General features: G+C 45.4%; 3 protein-coding genes across 3 annotated transcripts; 2 read left to right on the forward strand and 1 right to left on the reverse strand.

Moving 5' to 3' along the window:
• Positions 1–10248: 10248 nt before the first annotated feature.
• LOC123631529 (density-regulated protein-like) lies at positions 10249–11008 on the reverse strand. Its single transcript, XM_045541260.1, has one exon. It carries the CDS (start codon positions 10925–10927, stop codon positions 10331–10333), a length of 597 nt encoding a protein of 198 aa, XP_045397216.1. The 5' UTR covers positions 10928–11008; the 3' UTR covers positions 10249–10330.
• Positions 11009–12795: 1787 nt separating this feature from the next.
• Positions 12796–16917, forward strand: LOC123632007 (putative protein ZNF815). The gene is given in 5 exon segments (XM_045542142.1): positions 12796–12821; positions 13046–13212; positions 13464–13559; positions 16487–16749; positions 16751–16917. Coding segments are annotated over 5 exon segments (630 nt in total). The 3' UTR covers positions 16829–16917.
• On the forward strand, positions 16847–17541 carry LOC123632008 (zinc finger protein 260-like). The gene is made up of 2 exons (XM_045542143.1): positions 16847–16970; positions 17105–17541. Exons 1-2 carry the CDS (start codon positions 16847–16849, stop codon positions 17539–17541), a joined length of 561 nt encoding a protein of 186 aa, XP_045398099.1.
• Positions 17542–21441: the final 3900 nt, after the last annotated feature.

A 21441-nucleotide genomic window follows, 5' to 3' on the forward strand; every position in this document is an offset into this window, starting at 1 on the left:
TTTAGGCCTCAGGTTCCTGATTCCTTGCTGGCTGTCAGTGTAGGGGGGCTTCCTCAGCTCCTTAAGGCCACCTATTTTCCTTCTCATGGGGTCCCTGTCTTTTCAGAGCCAGAAACAGAGGATTGACCACTCCGTCTCAAGTTTCCAGTCTCTCTGACTTTCCCTTCCACCACCAGTTTCCGACTCAGAGGTAAAGTACCTGCTGATGTTTCCGTGGGAGCCTCACCATGTTGTTTTATTTTCAGGTTTTCCTAGCATCTTTGCAAAAGCTTAGGATCAACTTTGTAGCTAAGGCGGCTCCCTCCTCTCTGCATAGCCAAGCTTGTTTCTACCCCACAGAGAGTCTCAGAGGCTGAAGCTGAGCCTCCAACTGAAGGTAAGTTCTCAGCAGGACAGCAGAGCTTTGGCAACCAAGTGAATTTGCCCAAGTTTTCAAGACCCAGACATTCCAGGAATAAAATAATTCTTGTAAAGACCACACCCTGGGGAGCAGGAATCTACTTTGGAAAGCAAGATGCCTGTTCTGAGTCCTTGTTATGTAGCTTAAGGCCAGAGCTGGAGAGTCACCCAGAGGGTGGCAGCAGCTGCTGGGGTCCGAGTGCCTGCAACAGCTCCTGGCCTGCATGCTGGCAGAGCAACTTCGCGTGATATCACATCAAGGGATCATCTGGGATTTCGTTTAGTGGAAAGTTTGCTAGGAGGAGACAGCGCGTCTTGCTTTAGGGTACACCAGGGCATGGGCTAGGAGCCAGAGGATCTCTCCAACACTCGGAGGAAACCCCCACCCAGTCTCTAAACTCACACAGTTACTTTCACCCTCTCCTGTCTGTGTAGCTAGAGCGCTAGCTCGGTGCATGCCACGGCCACCTCCAAACTTGGTTTCTAGCAAGATATAAACCCCCTTATGCTATAGTCAAGGTGTAGAAGTTGCTTTCTTAACCTAAGAGTTTTCTGTTTTTCCTTCTCATGTTAAAGACTAAAGAAAATGAGCATGAGAGAGGTGTTCAGAGCCACCCAATTCACTAGAGGCCGAGCCAGCACTAGCACCCAGGGCTCCTGTCCAGCAGGCAGGGGCTTCTTCCACTGTTCCACAACTCAGCGCTAAAACTTGCCCCTTCTCACCTTCTGCTCCTTCAGACCTCCTCATGGATTTCCTTCCTCCAGGGGAAGGACTTTGATAGGAGCTCATGGGGAGAAAACACAGTAAGATGATGTATGTATGTTTTTTATGAAATATTTAAATATAAATGATGAGCACATGTTTATTGTTTAAAACAATTAGAAAATGCCACTGTGTTAAAAAAAAAATCTTACCGTGCAAAGATAACCATTGTTAACATGATTAACATGTATTAAACCTTCAGAATTTTTTCTTTATAGATATATGCTTATGAAAACCCACTAAATGTGCTGCAGTCGATGTATACAAACAGGAAAATGGACTGAAGTCTCCAGCTACTGTTTTTGACCCACACTGTTTTGACCCTGCCTCCCTGTGTTTAGTCTCTTGGGGCTGCCATAACAAAGCACACACACTGGGGGCTTAAAGAACATAAATGTATCGTCCCACGGTGCTGGAGGCTGGAAGTCAAAGATCGGGGTGTCAGTAGACTTGGTTCTTTCTGGTGCCATGAGGGAGAATCTGCTCTAGGCCTGGCCCCTCGCTTCTGGTGGCTGCTGGCAGTCTCTGGTGTGCCTTGGCTTGTAGATGCATCACCTTGACTTCTGTCTCCCTCTTTACCTAATGTTCTCTCTGTGTGTGTCCGTGTCCAAATTTCCCTTTCTGATAAGGGCACTGTCATATTGCATTAGGGCCCACCCTAATGACCTCACTGTATCTCCATTGCCTCTGTAAAGACCCTGTCTCCAAAGTCACATTCTGAGGTCCTGGGGGTTAGGACTCTGGCATGTCTTTTTTTGGGGGAGCGGGGGACGGATACAATTCAACCCTTAACACTTCTCTAGCAGAATGGTATCCAGGGAGACCCCATAGCTGCACGGTCACTTCAGGTTATGACGAAGGGTTGTCTCGCCTTGGTTGCTGAAAGTCTCCTCGAACATTCTGCTCATGTCCAGTTTCAAGCTTCTCTCCTCCCTGCAAGGGCTGCGGGCCTGGGACCTCCCCGGAGGAAGGACCTGCAGTCTGTTCTTTCACCACCTGTGCCATCTCCGCCCCTCCTGGGCCTTTAACTCTTCCTTCTTTTCATAGGCTTTCTCCTCCAGGCTTGGGCTACAAGGAAGTGGAAATAGAAGAAAGTGGCAGTTTTTTCCTTACTTGGTGTTGTAGCTCCCCTCTGCCTGTTGCTGGCTGCCCTCACTTATGCGGGAGGCCAAGTGGTGGCTCTCTTTCGGGTGCACAGCCTATGACACCGGGAGGGGGTGGGACTCTCCAGCAGACTCTGTGGGTCCCCACCCCCCAGTTCCTGCCTTGGTGGTGCCCGCCCCTCAGGGCTGGCTCTCCTCCCATTTGGTTTCCCTGCGTCCTCCGAACCCCCAGGAAACTCTCGCATCTTTGTTCTAACAAACGCTGGGAATGCAAGGCTCCCCTCTGGTTTTCTCTCCCGTCAGGCACCGTCCCAGCTCCTGGACTGGCTTTCTTGGAATGCCCCTCCCTTCGCTGGGGAGGGGAGGAAAAACCACCTTCGCCTTCGATAGACTACCCTTTCCATAGACAACCCTTCTTCCATTAGTTTCCTCTCCTGAAGGAAGGAATTTATGTTAAAGTGTGTCTAGCAGATCCTCCTTAGAATTTGGGGTATTTGGGATTTAGCTAAAATTCCAAGGTACCTGGAAAAATCCCATGCAATCTCCTGTTGCCCATCTGTGAATCATACTTGTGTACCTTGCTTTTTTTTTTTTTTTGTTCACCTACTGGTATTGCTGGAAGATCTTCCCATGTCAAATATATTTTAAATTGATTCCTAGCTTGGCATGCTTTAATTGTTTCATAATTTTTTAGCCAATCTCTCTTTTTTTAATATATTTTTTTACATAATTTTTATTTAATTTTTTGAGACAGAGTCTCACTCTGTTGCCCAGGCTAGAGTGCCATGGCGTCAGCCTAGCTCACAGCAACCTCAAAACTCCTGGGCTCAAGCGATCCTCCTGCCTCACCCTCCCAAGTAGCTGGGACTACAGGCATGCACCACCATGCACGGCTAATTTTTTCTATATATATTTTTAGTTGTCCAGCTAATTTCTTTCTATTTTTAGTAGAGATGGGGTCTCGCTCTTGCTCAGGCTGGTCTCGAACTCCTGAGCTCAAATGATCCGCCCTCCTCGGCCTCGCAGAGTGCTAGGATTACAAGTGTGAGCCACCACGCCTGGCCACCAATCTCTATTTTTAAGCTCTTAGATAGTATCCAGTCTTTTAAAAATACCCTTAGAATTCTTTGCGGAGTTACTGTAATTCCACAGTTTTAATGTCTTTGCAGAATTCTTGGATCCAACTCAGGGCTCAAGGCCACCTGGGTGATCTTGCTGACTCTGGCCTGTCTGTCCTGAAGGGACCACTCCTGAGGTTAGCCTTGGGTCTGCTCAGGAATCATGGGTGTGGGGCCGGCTGGTGCTTCTGGCTGCACCATGTTTGCTTCTGAGCCCTCCTGCGTCCTGGGAAGTGAAGAAAGGAGGGGAGGGTGCCAAAATCCTCAAATCTTGCCCCATATTTTTTATAAGTGGCAGAACCAGACCAGGACCACTTCCTGGGCAGAGATCAGCCCAATTTAGCCAGACCGATTTTTAATAAGTTACTTTTGATAAACTGCAACCACAAGAGGACAAAACTTAGCAGGCTTCGTGGATAGAATGGAAAGCCCCATGTTAATAAACCTCCAGTTGCTTCAGCTAACCTCCATTTAATGACCTCTGCGTGTAAGAACCCATTTTTATATTTTCCTGTGAATTTCCTCAACTCCAAGGGCAGGGCTGGTGGTAGAAGCTTTTGGTTGGAAGATTGGTAGGCTATAAATATTTTTAAAATAACTTTAAAAAATGATCATCATATCTGAAAAATGTTTGTCATAGAAAAGCTCAGAAATTCATCTAAGTACAAAGAAGAAAGTTTAAACATGATCATTATCTTACTTCCCAAAGCTAACTACTACCAGCATTTTGTCTTACATTGTTTCAGAGGTTATCTCGTGAGCATGCGGGTGTGTGTCTGTGTATTGGATCAAATAGTTTTCTCCCACATTTTCAAGTGTCAGTATGCTGTCAAATAGTTTCCTATGACTTTATTTTTATTAACTACATAATGTTTTTTTTCCCCCTTTGGATGTTGTATACTTATTTAACTAGTCCTCTGAAGTTGGATATTTAGTTATTTCTGTTTTTTCAGGGTTTAACCAAACTGTAATAAATCTCTTGGCAAATAAATCTTTGCCTGAATTCATGATTGTTTCTTCAGAATAAATTTCTGTTAATTACATTTCTGGGAGTGTGCGGGGGTGGGGGGGGAGTTATAGTAAATTGCATGTTGATTACCCAGACACAGATATACATGTTCAATAAATGGAAAAAAAAGAAAAAGTCAAGTTCAAGCCTCACAAGAGTAGGTCTCCATCACATTTTGAAGGTGAGGGCTTCGCTCTGATAATGGGGCTCCCTCAGGGCTCTTTACATGTGTGCCTGGGGTGTCCCGGCAGTTGCTTGGGAGGCCACCAGGCGAGCCTGGCCTCTCATATCCTCTCTCTCCCACCCCGATGTCTACATTCACAGGTGTCTGCTTTCCCAGAACAGCAGAGAAGAGCCATGTCACAGGTGAGTGTGGCATTTCCTTATACTGCACTTTGTTTTACGAGAGATTTCAGGATGCTTATAAGAAGGTATCCAATAAAACAAAATGCAAACAGAAATCAGGATCAGTGAAAATATGAAGGGAATGGGAAGTCAAGATATAGGAAAGGCAGGGTGGAGACGCTGAAGAGGCTGCTGGACTTATTAGGCGCCCTGAAAATTTATGTCTGACATTTCTGTCACTTTAAAAAGGCAGGAGGATTCTATCTAATATATGACTTGTGTTTTGGACAAGCACGTCTACTTCTCAGGGGAAATAAAGCTTTTTCAGGCATTTAGAAATTTATTTGATGGATCTTCGTATTCGAGATGTAGCAGGCAGGTTCCTCAATAATAACAACCTTGTAAGAAACACAACAGCAAGTCTCTTGTGACTTTTCCCCCCTGTATAAACAGTAGATATTATGCCAAAGCAGACATCTATGATTCCAGTTGTTCAGGGATTCAAAACACTCAAGTCTACAGAGACAGCCTCTTACGGTTCAGACTGTCCTACATACACCACCACATTATCTAGAGGAATGAATGAATCGCACGTTCAGATTATTTTTCATAATGATTTTGACACAAATGGAGAGCGAACTGCTCAAAGTTTCAGTCTTTGGCAGAGGAATGAAGGGAAGAAGATCTGAGGTCGTCCAGCTTTTTCTCCTCGAGTCTGAGGAGGTGATCTCCCCTCTCTTTTTGGGGCTTGGTCCTCACTCATCTGCTCTTGGTCTCCTTTGAGTGCTTTCTCACTTGATGTGTTATCTTTCTTTGGACGTCAGTGGCTTTGTGTTTTCAGGGAGCCTGTCCACATTCTCAGATTCCTCCACCCCTTGCCCTGGGTTCTAGGAACGTGTGAATGTGGAGTGTGCTGGTCAGAACCCTTGAAGTTATGCAAGAGTCAGAAATCCAACTAGAACTAGGTTAGGGTTGGGGGAAAACAATCTTACAAGGCAGGCAGCACCCTGAACTCTGGAAGAGCAGGTTTTTAGTGGGGATCAGGGGCCTTCGCTCTCAGGGACCCAGCTATCCTCGGAAGCCTTTCTTGTTCCTTTGTCCCTGCGTCTGTGACTTCCTTCTTACACTGACTTTATCTGTGTGTCCAGAAAAAGCACAGCTGCAGCCTCCCCGCTCACATTTACATGTTCTGCCTTGGAAAGGGACCAAGTCTCCTTTCATAGATCCAGTTTGAAAGGTCTTGGGGAAAGATATGTTTGGTCCAGCTCAGTTCAGGTTTAGGCCCTCTCCATCCAGTCAGCCGTGCTCAGGAGCTGGGGCCACTACGGGGAGCTCCCAGGAGCACCCCATGCTAGGTGGGGGCAGGAGGGGGTCAGTCCCAGAGGAAAATGAGGCCTCGTGGACAAACACCACAACCGTGCACTCCAGGAAGGTGAGCATTCCCAGGGCCTTGGTTTCTATGTCTGTGCTTACTAAAGCCAGGGCTACCTGGGTGTGTGACACCAGAAACCTCTCAGGCTAGTATGAGAGATTGAAAACAAGGTGATGGCTCCTCATGCAGCCTTCCCAGAGGAAAGAGCTGATTCCACCTGTCTGTGAACCTGGAAGCTGGAGGTTTCATTCGGTGTCTTTCTTGGAAGCTATTGTTCTTTAGGAAACGAAGTCTCACTGGGAACTTCTCCCTGGTAAGGTAGTCTGTAATAAAGGTAATAACAAAAGTTATAAAACTCTATCTGTTGAGCACTTACATGCTGGTTTCTGAGCTTTTTCTTATATTATTTCACAAATAAACCTTTGAGAAAGGATATTATATGTAACCCACTTCTCCCCATTTTATAGATGGACAAACTGAGTCTACAGATGTTAAATTGCCTGAGGTCTCATATCTATTAGGCTGAATGCAGACAGACTATAGAACTGGGCCCTTAATGACTGACTTGAACTGTGGTTTTAATCTACCAATACCTTGTGCCCAGTAAAGGAATACACTAGTATTTGTGCAGTCTAGACCACACTGTCCAATAAGGTAGCCATTAGCCACACATGGCTACCGTGCACCTGAAGTGTGGTTAGTGTGACTAAGGGCCTGAATTTTTAATTGACATTTAAGTTTTAAAACTGGGCCAGGCACAGTGGCTCACACCTGTAATCCCAGCATGTTGGGAGGCCAAGGTGGGAGGATCACTTGAGGCCAGGAGTTCAAGACCAGCCCGGGCAACATAACGAGACCTCATCTCTATAAAAAACAGAAAAATTAGCCAGTCATGGTGGTGTGTGCTTGTAGTCCCAGCTACTGGAGAGGCTGAGGTAGGAGGATAGCTTGAGTCTCGGAGTTCAAGGCTGCAGTGAGCAACAGAGCAAGATACCATCTCTAAAAAACAAAAAGTTTTAAAACTGAACCACAGGAAAATATTTTTCTGTTAAACACCACTTTATCATTTTAATGGGACTGCATTTTAATATAAACATTTAAAATATATCTTAATTGGGATGTGCTATAAGTATAAAATATACATCAGATTTTGAAGATGTATGAAAAAATGAAAAACATCAGTGATTTTTAAAATAATGCATATATGTCAAAATGATGTTTTGGATATATCAGGTTACATGAAAGATATTAAGGACAATTTTACCTGTTTCTCTTTTTTACTTTTTAGGAAAATGTGACTAACTAGAAAATGTTGACACATTGACTGCCACACTAGACAAAAAAAAATTCCTTGGGGCCACAATGTTTTGTTACGAAAATAGACTAAAAACTTCGAAAACAAAACAATCCCTTCTAATTTAAGGACAGATTTATTTTTAATTGTTTTCTGTGTGTGAGTTATTTGCAATTTGAAAAATACTTCCCTCGGCTCTCAAGGTGGAGAGATGTGTGAGTTACACTTGGTCCACAAGGCCCCGGGCTCAAAACTAGTGTGAGTTAAATACAACTCACTGGCAGTTAATGTGTTAAGTTCTGGCTCACATTCTATAGTTCTGTATATTTGTGGGACAGTAGAGGTTTAGTGTGTGATAGGTCAATATTGATTTAAGAAGCCACTGCCTTAAGCAGACTTTAGCCCTTGGTTGCATGTGTGCTAGAGATCAGGGCATCATCTTGGAAGGGAGCCAGCCTCCTTAGCACGGTCTGGGCTGTGCTGTCCTTTCTGGCCCCCTCCCCCAACAGCTGCTGCTCCAAGGCCTTGTGCTGCTTCCTGTCCCTCTGCTGCACATCCTTTTGTCCTACTGTCAGGGACACTTTGGGCCACCCATTTGCCTATGCATGTCCTGCCCATCCTTCTTCTCCCTGCTGACGCCAGGTTTCCAGGGTGCCTTCCCCTGACCTCTGTGGAGGTGAGGAAGGCCCCTCCCCCCACTTATCTGCATACTTAATGCAGTTTGCACTCACACTTATTTATCATGTGATAATAGCGGAATCCCCCAAACAATATAATTTTGCTGTTTCATCTTTTTAACGCTTCAGTCTTAATTGGATTTAGATTTCTTTTAGTCAAGGTTATGGGGTAGATATCTAACTTGATTTTTTCAGATACCCTTTGCCCCAGCCCCAGGACTGTTTTATTTTGCAATCACTTGAAATGCATGCCCTGTGACATGATAAATTCCCACAGGGTTCTGGGTCTGTTTCTTTATTTACTATTTGCTGATTTGTTCCTGTTCCAAATTCATGCTGTTCTTGTTCCTGAAGCTTCACATTCATTGTCTTTTGCTTTCTGGAAGACGACTCCTCTAGTGCAGTCGGCCCTCTGTATTCAAGCATCTGCGAATTCAGCCAAGCGCAGATGGAAACCATTGCAGCATTCTCAGGCTCCTTAGGGCTGACGGTGGGACTTGACTATCCTTGTATTTGGGTATGGGGGGGTGTCCTAGACAAATCCCCTGCAGATACCACAGGATGACTGTATTCTGGTTTTTTTCTCAACATCGTTTTGCTACTCTTCAGCATTCTTTTTGGATTGGAGGAGTGGCGGGCAGGGATTTTTTTTTTTTTATGTTATTTATTTATTTATTTTTTTGAGACAGAGTCTGACTCTGTTGCCTGGGCTAGAGTGCCGTGGCGTCAGCCTAGCTCACAGCAACCTCAGACTCCTGGGCTCAAGGGATCCTCCTGCCTCAGCCTCACGAGTAGCTGGGACTACAGGCATGTGCCACCATGCCCGGCTAATTTTTTCTCTATATATTTTTAGCTGTCCAGATTATTTCTTTCTATTTTTAGTAGGGACGGGGTCTCGCTCTTGCTCAGGCTGGTCTTGAACTCCTGACCTTGAGCGATCCTCCTGCCTCGGCCTCCCGGAGTGCTAGGATTACAGGCGTGAGCCACTGCGCGCAGCCTAGGGGTCTTTTTTTAATCTTGAAAAATTAAGAAAAAAATGCATAAGTACAAGGAATAATATATCAAGAGACCTTATGCCTGTCACTCAAAATGGCTAAATGTTAACATTTTGTCACGTTGCTTTCGGATCTTTCATTTTAAAAGAAACCATTTTAGACAATAATAACTGCAGCTGACACTGAAGACCACAGTAACAAGTATTCTATGTGTGTGGACTCATTTAATAGGCAACATTCTAGGAGATAGAGCAGTTATGAATACATTGTTCCCATTTTGCAAAGGAAGCAATTAAGGCCCAGAGAGGGTAAATAACTTGTGTAAGGCTACACAGCTAACAAGTGTCAGGGCTAGGATTTGAACTCAGGCAGTCTGTCTCCAGAGACTGTACACTGAGCCTGTGCTAGTCTGTTTCTCAGCTGACATGCTCTGTCCTTTTTCCCCATTCCATATGTTCCTCCTTTCACTGAGGCAAATGCTTCTGTGATTTTATATTTTTCTGTCCATATTATTATTTTTGTTTTTTTGAGACAGTCTCACTCTGTTGCCCGGGCTAGAGTGAGTGCCATGGCATCAGCCTAGCTCACAGCAATCTCAGACTCCTGGGCTCAAACGATCCTCTTGCCTCAGCCTCCTGAGTAGCTGGGACTACAGGTATGCGCCACCATGCCTGGCTAATTTTTTCTATATATATATTTTTAGTTGGCCTGCTAATTTCTTTCTATTTTTTTGCAGTAGAGACGGGGTCTCACTCTTGCTCAGGCTGGTCTCTAACTCCTGACCTCGAGTGATCCACCCACCTCGGCCTCCCAGAGTGCTAGGATTACAGCCATGAGCCACTGTGCCCAGCCTCTGTCCATTATATATATATATATATATATTTTTTTTTAAATCACTTAGCTTTAATCAGTAAAATAATCAACAGAAATATTTCCCACAAAAACTCTACAGGGTTTTTCCAAAAATAAAAAGTTAAAAAGAGTGAAGGATAAAAGTCAGTACCAAATGACCAAAATTTTTTAGTTGACTAAATTCTATCTTGTGCATAAGCATGACAGTCTCCCCTGTTTATTAGACTTTGGCAATAAAAAAACAAGCAGCCTTGTACGGAACAGTGAAAACGCCAAGGATGAGGGTGCTCTACAGTTTTACTGTAGGATAAATAAATATATATATATATATTTAAAAGGCCTCTCCCCCTTTGGCTGTATCAACTTTCAGTTCAGGTCATTAAATACAAACAAATTTTCAAAATCACTTCTTTACTTCTCCAAGATCTTCAATGCTGTCATCATCTACCTCTGGCCACTTTTCCTGAATGACATCAATTATGTCATATGTAAAGTCTCCCTGAATGATAATTTCATCCTCCCCTGTTACTGAGGCACCACAGGAGAATTTCTGAGCAAAAAATCTTTGTGCTTCTTTAAGATCAATTTCAAAAGTTGCGAGGCCACATACTCTTGTCACGTATTTCTTCTTTGCTCTGGGGATTTTGGCTATGGTAACCTTCTGTAGGACAGTCTTCTTTTTTTGTTTTATTTGACCCCTTCCACCTCTCTTTTGTTTTTTCTTCTCCTCCTCTTCCCTTGCTGTTCCTTGACCCTCACTATTTCCAGTTTCTTGTTTGGGTGAATTTTCTACAGTAAGTTTTGCAAACTCTTTTGGAAAATTCTTCTCTAACCATTGTCTACATTTAGCAACATCAGGCATATATTCACAGTACTCTGTTGGTAATGAACACACTCCATAATAAAGGACTCGAAGTGGGTAATCGGCATCTAACTTGGCACTGTTCCTTGGGTGGCCTTTGGAATCAGCCCCACTGGATTCAGAAATGTCAGCAGCCATTTCACAAACCCAGGCGGTCCCACAAGTCCCACTGCCCCCGCTCCCGCCGCTATCCCCAGCTGAAGCGACACATTGCAACTCCTCTTCATATTTTTAATATTTTTATTGCATAGATAGGTATCTGAATAATCTGTAGAGTTTGCAGTGGTTTTAAATTTTCATAAATGGTATCATTGTAATATCCGGCAGTGTACTATTTTTGCCCACCATTGTGTTTCCAAGAGCGGTCAAGGTCAGGTTCTTTCATTCTAGCCCCTGTAGATTGAGATAGTAGCTGTCTTTTCATCTTTTGTTATTGCAAACACCGTCATTGTCATCTTTGTTCAGCTCCCTCTTTGGGCAACTAGCATTGTGAGAGTTTCGGGAGGATACACCTAAAATCAGAAACCTTGGCGTTTCACTCGTACTAGGTGTTGCTAAGTTGCTGTCTGTGGTACGTGCATCCGTGTACGCTCCCACGTAGGGTTCAAGCTTCCCTCTTCCCCACATTCTTGGGAACTCTTGGTTGTTCACTGTGAAATATCTTGAAAATGTGTTTGCTGATTGGATAGATGCAAATGGGTTTTTTTATTTTGAAAATTTGCATTTTTCCTATTCCTATTAATAGTTACATTGAGCACCATTTCATTTATTTTCTTTATTCTATGAATTGACTATTCCATCCTTTATGCATTTTTCTGTAGAGTTGCTTGTTCTTTTCTTTCTTTTTTTTTTTTTTGTTTGAGACAGAGTCTCACTCTGTTTCCCAGGCTAGAGTGAGTGCCATGGCATCAGCCTAGCTCACAGCAACCTCAAACTCCTGGACTCAAGCGATCCTTCTGCCTCAGCCTCCCGAGTAGCTGGGACTACAGGCATGTGCCACCATGCCCAGCTAATTTTTTCTATATATATATTTTAGCTGTCCATATAATTTCTTTCTATTTTTAGTAGAGACGGAGTCTTGCTCTTGCTGAGGCTGGTCTCGAACTCCTGAGCTCAAACAATCCGCCCGCCTCGGCCTGCCAGGGTGCTAGGATTACAGGTGTGAGCCACTGCGCCCGGGCGCTTGTCCTTTTCTTATTGGTATGTTGGAGTTCCTGTTTCCAATTCTAATCCTTTGTCACTTACATTCTTAAAAATTTGTTTTTTTTTTTTTTGCTTTTAACTTTTATTAAAGTGGCCTCTGTATAAATTAAGATGTAGGTAAAACTGCCCACCTTTTCCTTTATGATCTTTGTCGTTTGTGACTTAAATCCTCATTTCTGGTCCACAAGTATATTCTCTTTTTTTCTAATAGATATAAGTTTAAAAATGTAAAATTTGGGCCTTTAATTCATGGAGAGAAGGGGTGGGCAAGCCAAGCCCCACTCTATCTGTGAAATCTTTTCTCTGCTTTCCTCTTGCTGCTGCCTTGTGACCGTCTCACGTCGAAGATTAGGATTGTGCCCTAATTTATCTCCTATGACATCTCCCTTCCAGTGACTCCACCCCCATCAGATCATCTTTTGTACTTTTTCTCTGTAAATACTGTGATGTGGGAGTCCCTATGCCCCACAGGAAAAAAAAACTTAATTTCTCCTGTGATCTACTTGCGTGATCTGTCACACACGCCTTACTCCTTACATTGTCACTCTCACCTCTTTGCAGTTCCTACCCTACTTTGCAGTGAAGTGACTCCTTTGCTTGTGCCAGGGCTGTTGACAGGAATATCCTGCAGATGTCAGATCACTGTTTATCTTTCATGACTCTGCTCGAACGTGATCTCCTTTGAAGCACTGTGCTCGTGGTGTACTTAACTACACTGTGTCTTGGCCGTTGGTGTGATCTTACTGTATAGCTTTCACATTCTCCTTGTCCCACCGGACTCTAAGCACCTTAGAACAGGGGCGATGTGTTCAGTTCTTTCCCCAAAGCAGTAGGACGCCAGCAGCACACAGGTCTTCAGTAGGTGCTCGCTCACTGAAGGAACAAATGGAGACCCAGTAGTGAGATTCTTTTCTTAAGGATTTTTTTTTTTAACTCTCCCACAAAGTGTGGTACAAAGTTAGGGGTGTGCTAAGCTTCCTATATAACTTAAAACAGGGCAGGCTGATTCCGAAGGTGGTAAGAGCATCTCCACGCCTTTGCCGTGGTGCTCAGTGCCGACCACTCCAGGTTAATCAGGAACGTGCTTTTCCAGGGGTCACTGTCATTCGGGGATGTGGCTGTGGGCTTCACTCGGAAGGAGTGGCAGCAGCTGGACTCTGCGCAGAGGAGCCTGTACCGGGATGTGATGCTGGAGAACTACAGCCACCTGGTCTCCGTAGGTGAGGACGGCTTCCCGGTGGTCCGCAGGCCATGTCTGAGCTCCTTTCCTTGCTCAGTTCTGTAAAACCAGGAAACCTTAGGTTCTAAAAGCGCTTGGCCTTGGGTTTCAGCAGTCAGAGCCTCCATGTCACTTGGATTATTTGTGAATTTACCTCCCAAGTGAGACATCTGTTCTTTGGCCGAGATGTCCCATCTGTTTGCTTAGAGGACCTGGCTCGGCACAAATCCTGTACCTATTTTTCACGAACAGGGTGTCAAGTCAGCAAACCAGCTGTGATCTCCAGGTTGGAGCAGGGGAAAGAGCCATGGGTGGAGAAGGAGGAGATGCGCAGGTGGAGCTTCCCAGGTGAGTGAACAGCCTGCAGGTGCCACAGAGCAGGACCTCGGGGGCTTTCTTTACTCCAGGCAACCATTCTTCACGGCCTTGGGCCTTTGCAAGCAGCTGTGGACATGTGGCCCCAGACCTCGAGATGCCTAAGTGATCCTGCCACCTGCACACACCATTCGCTACACGATTACTTTCCTCTCCCTGGATTGTGGAGAAAGACGTAGTCTGTCTTTATTTATGCTTTTATTCTGCCCTGCGGTGTCTACCAAGACTTTGATTGTTCAGTCTTTCTCTAGAATCTGTCTTACCCTTTTCCCCTGGTTATAGAATAGGCTTTCCCTTGTGTTCAGGGATTCATAGGTTTGCCTTGTTTTAAAATAGCTGTTATTTTGTGCCACTTATTTTTCTTTTAATATTTTCTCTTCCTTTCTTTCACTGTGAGATGCCTTGGGAACTTACTTGCTACACCTATATTTCAGTTCCCATCTGCTCCTTCACACCTGCAAGCAGGTGACAGCCATTCCTGCCCTTCAGTGCAAATTGATGGCTTTCAATCACCATTGTGTCCTTTAGAATTCACCTTTGTGTTGCATTTATTCATGTTGATTGCTGAGTTTCTGCCATAGAAAATGAAAGGGCTAGGTTATTGGGAGCTGGACGTCTTTTCTGTTAGATGCTATTTCTTTCTTGCATGCTCTGGCTTAGGACAGCTTAGTCACCACGGGGCCACAGAATCTTCTCATTGTGCTGTCTTCTCTTTCTAATCCCGTAGGTCCTTTTTATTTTTTTATTTTTTGAGGCAGAGTCCCGCTCTGTCACCCTAGCTAGAGTGCTGTGGTGTCAGCCTAGCTCACAGCAACCTCAAACTCCTGGGCTTGAGCAATCCTTCTGCCTCAGCCTCCTGAGAAGCTGGGACTACAGGCACGCGCCACCATGCCCAGCTAATTTTTTTTCTGTATATTTTTAGTTGTCCAGGTAATTTCTTTCTATTTTTTTAGTAGAGACGGGGTCTCGCTCTTGCTCAGGCTGGTTTCGAACTCCTGAGCTCAAATGATCCACCCGCCTTGGCTTCCCAGAGTGCTAGGATTACAGGCGTGAGCCACCGCACCCAGCCCTGTAGGTCCTTTTTAAAAGAAATTCCTTTAATTTCTTTCCATCTTTTCTGTTTCTTCTCACATATCATATACCTGGAGGGTTTAATTACTAGTTGGCTCTCCCGATTCTATTACTGGTTCTAGTTGATCTTGGATGTTAATGCAAACTTCATTTACTTAATGCATCTGGTTACTCTGCTACCCAGCCTTAGTGTGTTACCTTTTATATGACTTTTAAATTTCTCTTCTTTCAAAACCATGTAATATGGTCCCATTCTGCCTCATAGTTGTAAGTGCAGCTTCCCCCATCTCAGTATAGACCCCGCGGAGCAGAGCCTTTCTTTCATTTGTTCTCATTGCCATGGGAAGCTTGCGGTGGGTGCTCACGCAATCTCTCTTCAAGGGAGGGATTTTCCTTTCCTTCCAGGACAGGGATTCTTTGCCAGGCATTTGTTATTAACTGGGGATCCACACCAGAGTCACGTGGGGAGCTTTACAAATACCCCCGGCTGGGCCCCACCCCAGACAGTTTGATGAGGGGAGGGCAGTAGGTGATGGTCTTTACCTCTTGGGAATTCAGCAGTTGGGCTCAGGAACTGAGCTTCTGAACAGAAGGGTGGCAGGGGTACCATAGGTGAAACAGCAGGTAGAGTTTTTGGTTTAAAATGTAAGTAAAGATACAAGCATATAAGGATCTAAGTACAGAATGAAGACTGCCATTTAAGATTCTCAAAGTGGATTCCACAGTGGTGTCAAAACCAACATGTCCAAGGACATACAACATGTGTGGGTTTAGTGGGAGCCTGGTCTGAAGCCGAGTCCATCAGGCATATAGAAAGGGGCCCAGTGAGGGTCTGGCTGCCAGCCAGGTGTGGCGTCCTTGGAGGAAGTGGCGGTACGGGCGTCAGAGCAGCAGGGAACCTGATTCTGGGGCCAGGATGGCTTGTACTTACTCTCGTGTCCTTAGATTGGACATAATAAAGATGTATAGGTCCATGGCAGGATAAATCACTGTAGAATAGACAAGGAAGGATGTAATGCTTTGAGAAAATTAACTTGGTATGCAGAATGAAAGGGAGCTTAAGGGGGAAAGGACACAGGAAGTGCAGACAGTGAGGAGACTTCCTGTGCCCCAGGAATTCAGCAAGGGACTGGCATAACTTTCACCTCTTTCAGCCTGAGTCCCTTGCTCAGATTTCTTAAACACTCTTCTCTCTCCATTCCCCTGGAAACTCTAGTCTTTCTTTAATCTTTGCTCAAATTTCCTAAATGCATACCCTCATCTGATGGGCTGTTCTTGTCATGTCTCTCTCCTCACACGGGGATATGCCAGAGCTGTCTGGGACTGGCCTGTCATAGCCAATTATGTCGGAACCTTCCCAGCTGTGCACTCAGCGACATCATTGTGGCAACTCAAAACCAGCCACGGTGTTTCCATCAGGGAAGTGGGGGGCCACTGTAGATCAGGGGCTCCCCCTTGCATGCCGTTCAGTGAGCTGGTTCATATCGACACGTCCCTGCCTCAAAGCCACTTCCCTTGCAGTGTCTCTTGCTGGCTCACTTCGACTCGTCTGTTTCTTCTGCCAGTCTCCTGTGTGAAACTCGATAACAGCAAAGCTACTTACATTCATCGATGTTTTATCCCTTTCCTATGTCTTTCTTTTTTTTTTTTTTCTTTTCAAAATCCAAGTGACTAGAAAGTTGTTGTCGTGGAGGAGTTATTATTTTAGCCTGGACAATTAGGCTCAAAAGCACAAAATTAATCTTCCTCCCAAACATTTCTGAAATAATTTAATTTTGTGATATGATACTAGCACAATTAACAAGTTTATGTCATTTATTTTTTTCTAGAAGTTTGGCAAGTAGGTAGACAACAGCAACACCAAGACAAACGTTTGGGTGATGCAGACCTAAACCAGAAAAATGTGAACAAAAAAGATCTCCAAGGATGCAATGAACTTGGAAAAAATTCCCATCAGAACACAAACCTCATCCCTTCAGGACAACCAGCCCACACATGTAAGTCGTGTGGAAAGAGTTTGAAATGCAATGTGGACTTCAGTCCTACTGCATACCTTGCAAGAAGGAGATTTGAGTGTGACAGACATGGGAACTTATTTCTGTATTCTAAGCTTGAAACTCCGCCTTCTGGAGAGAATCCACGTGAATGTAACCAGTGTAGAAAAGCTTTAAGCCACGACAAAGCCCTTAATGCAGGTCAGGGAAGCAACAGCAGTGAGAAACCCCACAAGTGCACCAAGTGTGGAAAAACCTTCCCCCGCAGATCACAGCTCATCGTACATCACAGGGTCCACAGGGGTGACAGAGCCTATGGGTGCAGTGAGCAGGGGAGTGGGTTCAGCAATCAGGGAAATCACACAAAAGAAGGACCCAGTGGAGGCAGCAGTCTTGGTAACACAACCTGCCAGAAGCCAGGCCTCTCTGGATCTGGGACAATTCGTGCTGCAGAGAAGCCTTATAAGTGTTCGGAATGTGAGAAAACCTTCTCCCACAAGTCACGCCTCGTGGAACACCACCGGTCTCACACTGGGGAGAAGCCCTACGGCTGCCAGGAATGTGGAAAATCTTTCTCCCGGAAGTCCTGCCTCATCATACACTACAGGATCCACACAGGAGAGAAGCCCTACGGCTGTGGCGAGTGCGGAAAAGCCTTTTTCCAAAAGTCACACCTCATTCTGCATCAGCGCACGCACACGGGCGAGAAACCATATGGGTGCACCGAGTGCGGGAAAGCCTTCTCCCAGAACTCGTGCCTCATCATCCACAAGAGGACTCACCTGGGAAAGAAGCCCTACGGTTGCTCCGAGTGCGGGAAGACCTTCTCCCAGAAGGCCAACCTCATTCGGCATCACAGAATTCACACCAGGGAGAAACTGTATGGGTGAGTGAGAGCGAAAGTCATCAAGAAGTCAGAACACATCTGGGAATGAAAACCTGTGGATGTTCCAGGTGTGGAAGAGCCCTGAACCAGGCAGTCGTGGCCACCATCTGCAGAGCGCCACACCAACTTGAAATTCTGACAATTTGGTAGATTTAGGGAAAGCTGGTTCTGTTAACACTAACGATGGGAGGATAATAGAGTGCTAGAGTGATATATTTTTGTAGGATATGCTTAATTATAAAGGGTATCTATATCAACTGTGGATATTAAGCTTTTAAATATGGGAATAGATTATTATATCTGTTGTCTTAATGATTTACGCATCAGAACAATCCCAGAGGTATATAGGGGTTATGTTCCTGAGTGTGCTACATAAAAATAATCATTTATTTTTTAGTTGCATTGGTGAGCTGAGCGTAATTTTGAATTTGTAGAGATACACACCATAATATATAGAATAATATCTATCAAGACTTTCTATACTAAAGCACACCCTTGTCTTTGTGTTAGATATTATACCTGGAGCAAGATGAATTCAGTACCAAACCCGAGGTCCATCTGCAGCACCACCTGCCATTTGTCCTGCTGTTTGCTGGCAAGTATTCCAGAGCCCCGAGTCTGGAAGCTAGCAATCTTGTGACATCTTCTGATACTTCTCAATTGACCAGTTTATAAGTTCTGTTTACATGTTAAACGTGTAAGGTTAGGGCTCCCATTTTGGGCAATCTGGTGGACGAAGTGGAAACTCTTCCATTATAAGCAGCTAGAAATGATGGGCAACACAAGGCTAACATTCTTTTCAATGCGTAATTCAGCCTGTAAGAAAATAAGAGAAGTTTCCAGATGCCAGCTATGCAGAGGGAACTGAAAACCAGAAATAAAATGTGTGAGTCGATGCTGCAGCTGCACTGTGGGTTTAAGTGTGACAGACTCTAGAGGACAAGCAACAGGCCTTGGGGCCACACCAGGCAGAGAGCTGGCCCTGACATAACTCACAAATTCAGAACTCCCAAAAGGCTGTACACATCCACGGAGGAGAGGTAGAGCAGAGAGAATGAAAGCTTGTCTGTCTGTTGGTAGGGCAAGACCTTACCTGATTGAGTCATAAGCTCTGACCTGCATCTCATGTAAGTTAGAATTTTGAATTTGTTCTATTCCTATCCCAGTAGAAAAACCGAATTAACATAGAAATTTATTGCAGTCTTTGAAACAACTTTCAGAAGCAAACACAAAACATTCTGGGAGGAAGACACCTTCAACCCATGTTTCTCAGGATTCTGACATATAACCTCAAGTGGAGTTCGTCTTGTGTGGGGGCGGGGTACACGGGAGATGTCTGTATGTGCTCTCAATTGTGCTGTGAACCTGAAATTACTGTAAAAATAAAGTCTTATCTTGTGCTTGGTCTGGCCTGCTTACCTATAATTCTTCCCAGCTTCCAGATCAGCCTTGATAGACGTACACCTTCTCCAGCCAGGAGGTCAGGTAGGTGGAACTTACGTGCACCAATTCTGCCTCTAAGATTCCTGGTTCCTGAATGGGCCCTTCAGGCAATGTTTTTAGGCTGAGGATGGTCCTTAGTCGTATCTTAAGGAAAAGTTCCTCCTGTGGAATCTAGGACACTGGTCTTGGAAATCTAATCAGGGTGTCAGGTTTTCCGAATGCAGTTATTTATACCAACTTACACGCCTGTTACTTGCAAGGCCCTTTGGCATTGGTAAGTTGGGCCCCAGAGTTGCCACCTGGGGTCCTTCCTCATAGCCAGCTCAGACCCTCTTGGAGAAAAGACTCCAGAGGAGGATTCAGTCTTGTAGGATTCAAGAGGTGTGTCCCCGGCCCTATAGTTAGTATGCAAGACCCCAGAACTACTCAGGGCTTTTCTATGGTTTATTCCTCTGTCAAATATTTGTTAAGAACTGCCAAGTTCATGGATCTTGAAATAATAGGGTCTATCAGAGATCTGGCTGTAACAAGCTCACAGTCTAAGGCAGATGCCAAAATTATTTTTTAGAGTAACAGTGGTCACTGAGATGAGGAAAGAAAGGTACCAAGGAGGGCTTTGCAGAGAAAACAGTATCTGGGCTTATCCCTGAGTAGTGTAGGGGGGATTGTCATAGGAGGAGAGAGGAGGATACAGGGACCTAAAGCAGCCCGAGGAGGGCGTGAGAGTCTGGAGGTCCTGCCTCTGCTCCTGACTCACATGAATCAGCTGCAATTTATTTTATATACAGTCGGCCCTTTGCATCCACAGGCTCAATCAACCACAGATAGAAAATAAGTATTTTTAAAAAATCAATTAAAAACATAAATAAAAAATACAGCATAATGATTAACATAGCATTTACATTGTATTAGGTATTATAAGCAATCTGGAGGTGACTTAAGTATATGGGAGGGTGTGCATAGGTTATATGCAAATACCACACCATTTTGTATCAGGGATTCGAGCATCTGTGAGTTTTAGGGGTTTCCTGGAACCAGTCCCTTGTGGATGCCAAGGAAAGACTGAATAGTAAAGTGCACAGACCTTAAGTGTGCATCTTGATGGAGTTTTCCACACATACATAGCCATATAATTACCACCCAAATCAAAATGTAGAACGTCTCTAAGTGTCTGGGCAATCTCCCCTGGGCCCCCACCAACAGAGATCTTTAACTCAGGTAACCACCATTATGACATCAACCATCAGCCACTGTCAGTTTGTCACTGGCCTTTGTTTAGATGAAACCACATGGTAGGTACTTACTGTGTTTTGCTTCTTAGACTCCATATTACATCTGTGTTGTCCTTATTTTTTTCTTTGCTGGTAGCAGCAGTTCATTCTATTTTATTGCTGTGTAGTGTTCCATCGAGTGAATATGCTACAAGTTGTTTGCTGTATATTCATGGACATTTTCAACTTCTGTCTATTATCAATAGTGCTGCTATAAACTTCTTGTACATTAATACTCATTTCTCTTCAAAAGATACTGTGTGGCCAGAGTTTGGAGCAGTGGTTCTCAGCCAGGGGTGGGTTTGCCCCTCAGGGGACCTGTGGCAATGTCCGGTGACGTTTCTGATCATTGCATCTGGGGGTGGGGTGGAGGATGCTACTGGCATCTAGTGAGAAGATGCTTGTGGGGCCTGAACCTCTTATAGTGCTCAGGAGATACACTCACAACCAAGGCCTGTCCAGCTCAAGCTGTGAACAGAAGCAGAAGGACCAGGCTGGGGTCAGCTTTTGGAGGTCCTCATAGGCCGTGCTCAGGTTTATGTCCAGCAGGCACTGGGGAGCCACGGATGGCTCTGGAAGGGCAAGATTTCCCAGGACAGACGCCACCACCTGGACTCAGCGTCAGGTGAGATCTGCTTGGTGGGCCAGCCCCGGGGTCCTCTGACTGATCACTCGTTGCAATGCCCCCCGCATGTCCCGGTTCCGCAGTGTGTAGATGGCCGGGTAGAGCAGCGGCGTGAGGTTGATGTAGATGAGCGAGACCAGCTTGTCCTCCTCCAGGGAGCGGCTGCTCAGGGGCCTGGCGTACATGGCGGTGGCACAGCCGTAGTGGAGCACAGCCACGGTGACATGGGACGCCACCGTGTTGAAGGCCTTGCGGCGGCCGGCCGCACCCCCGACTCCCAGGATGACCACCAGCACCCGGGTGTAGGAGAGCAGGATCAGGACGAGAGGCAGCACGAGCAGCAGCAGGCAGGCCGCCAGGAGGACGTGCTCCTGCAGGTCCCGGTTCCCGCAGGCCAGCAGCAGCACGGCCGGGAGGTCGCAGAAGACGTGGTTGACCAGGCCGCCGCGGCAGAAGGGCAGCTGGAACACGGCAGCGGTGAGGCCCGAGGCCAGGATGGAGCCGCCCGCACAGCAGGAGGCCAAGAGGCCCCAGCAGAGGCCAGTGGTCATGAGCCGAGGGTAGT

The sequence above is a fragment of the Lemur catta genome, chromosome 2, assembly GCF_020740605.2.
Source record: "Lemur catta isolate mLemCat1 chromosome 2, mLemCat1.pri, whole genome shotgun sequence".
Lineage (NCBI taxonomy): Eukaryota > Metazoa > Chordata > Mammalia > Primates > Lemuridae > Lemur > Lemur catta.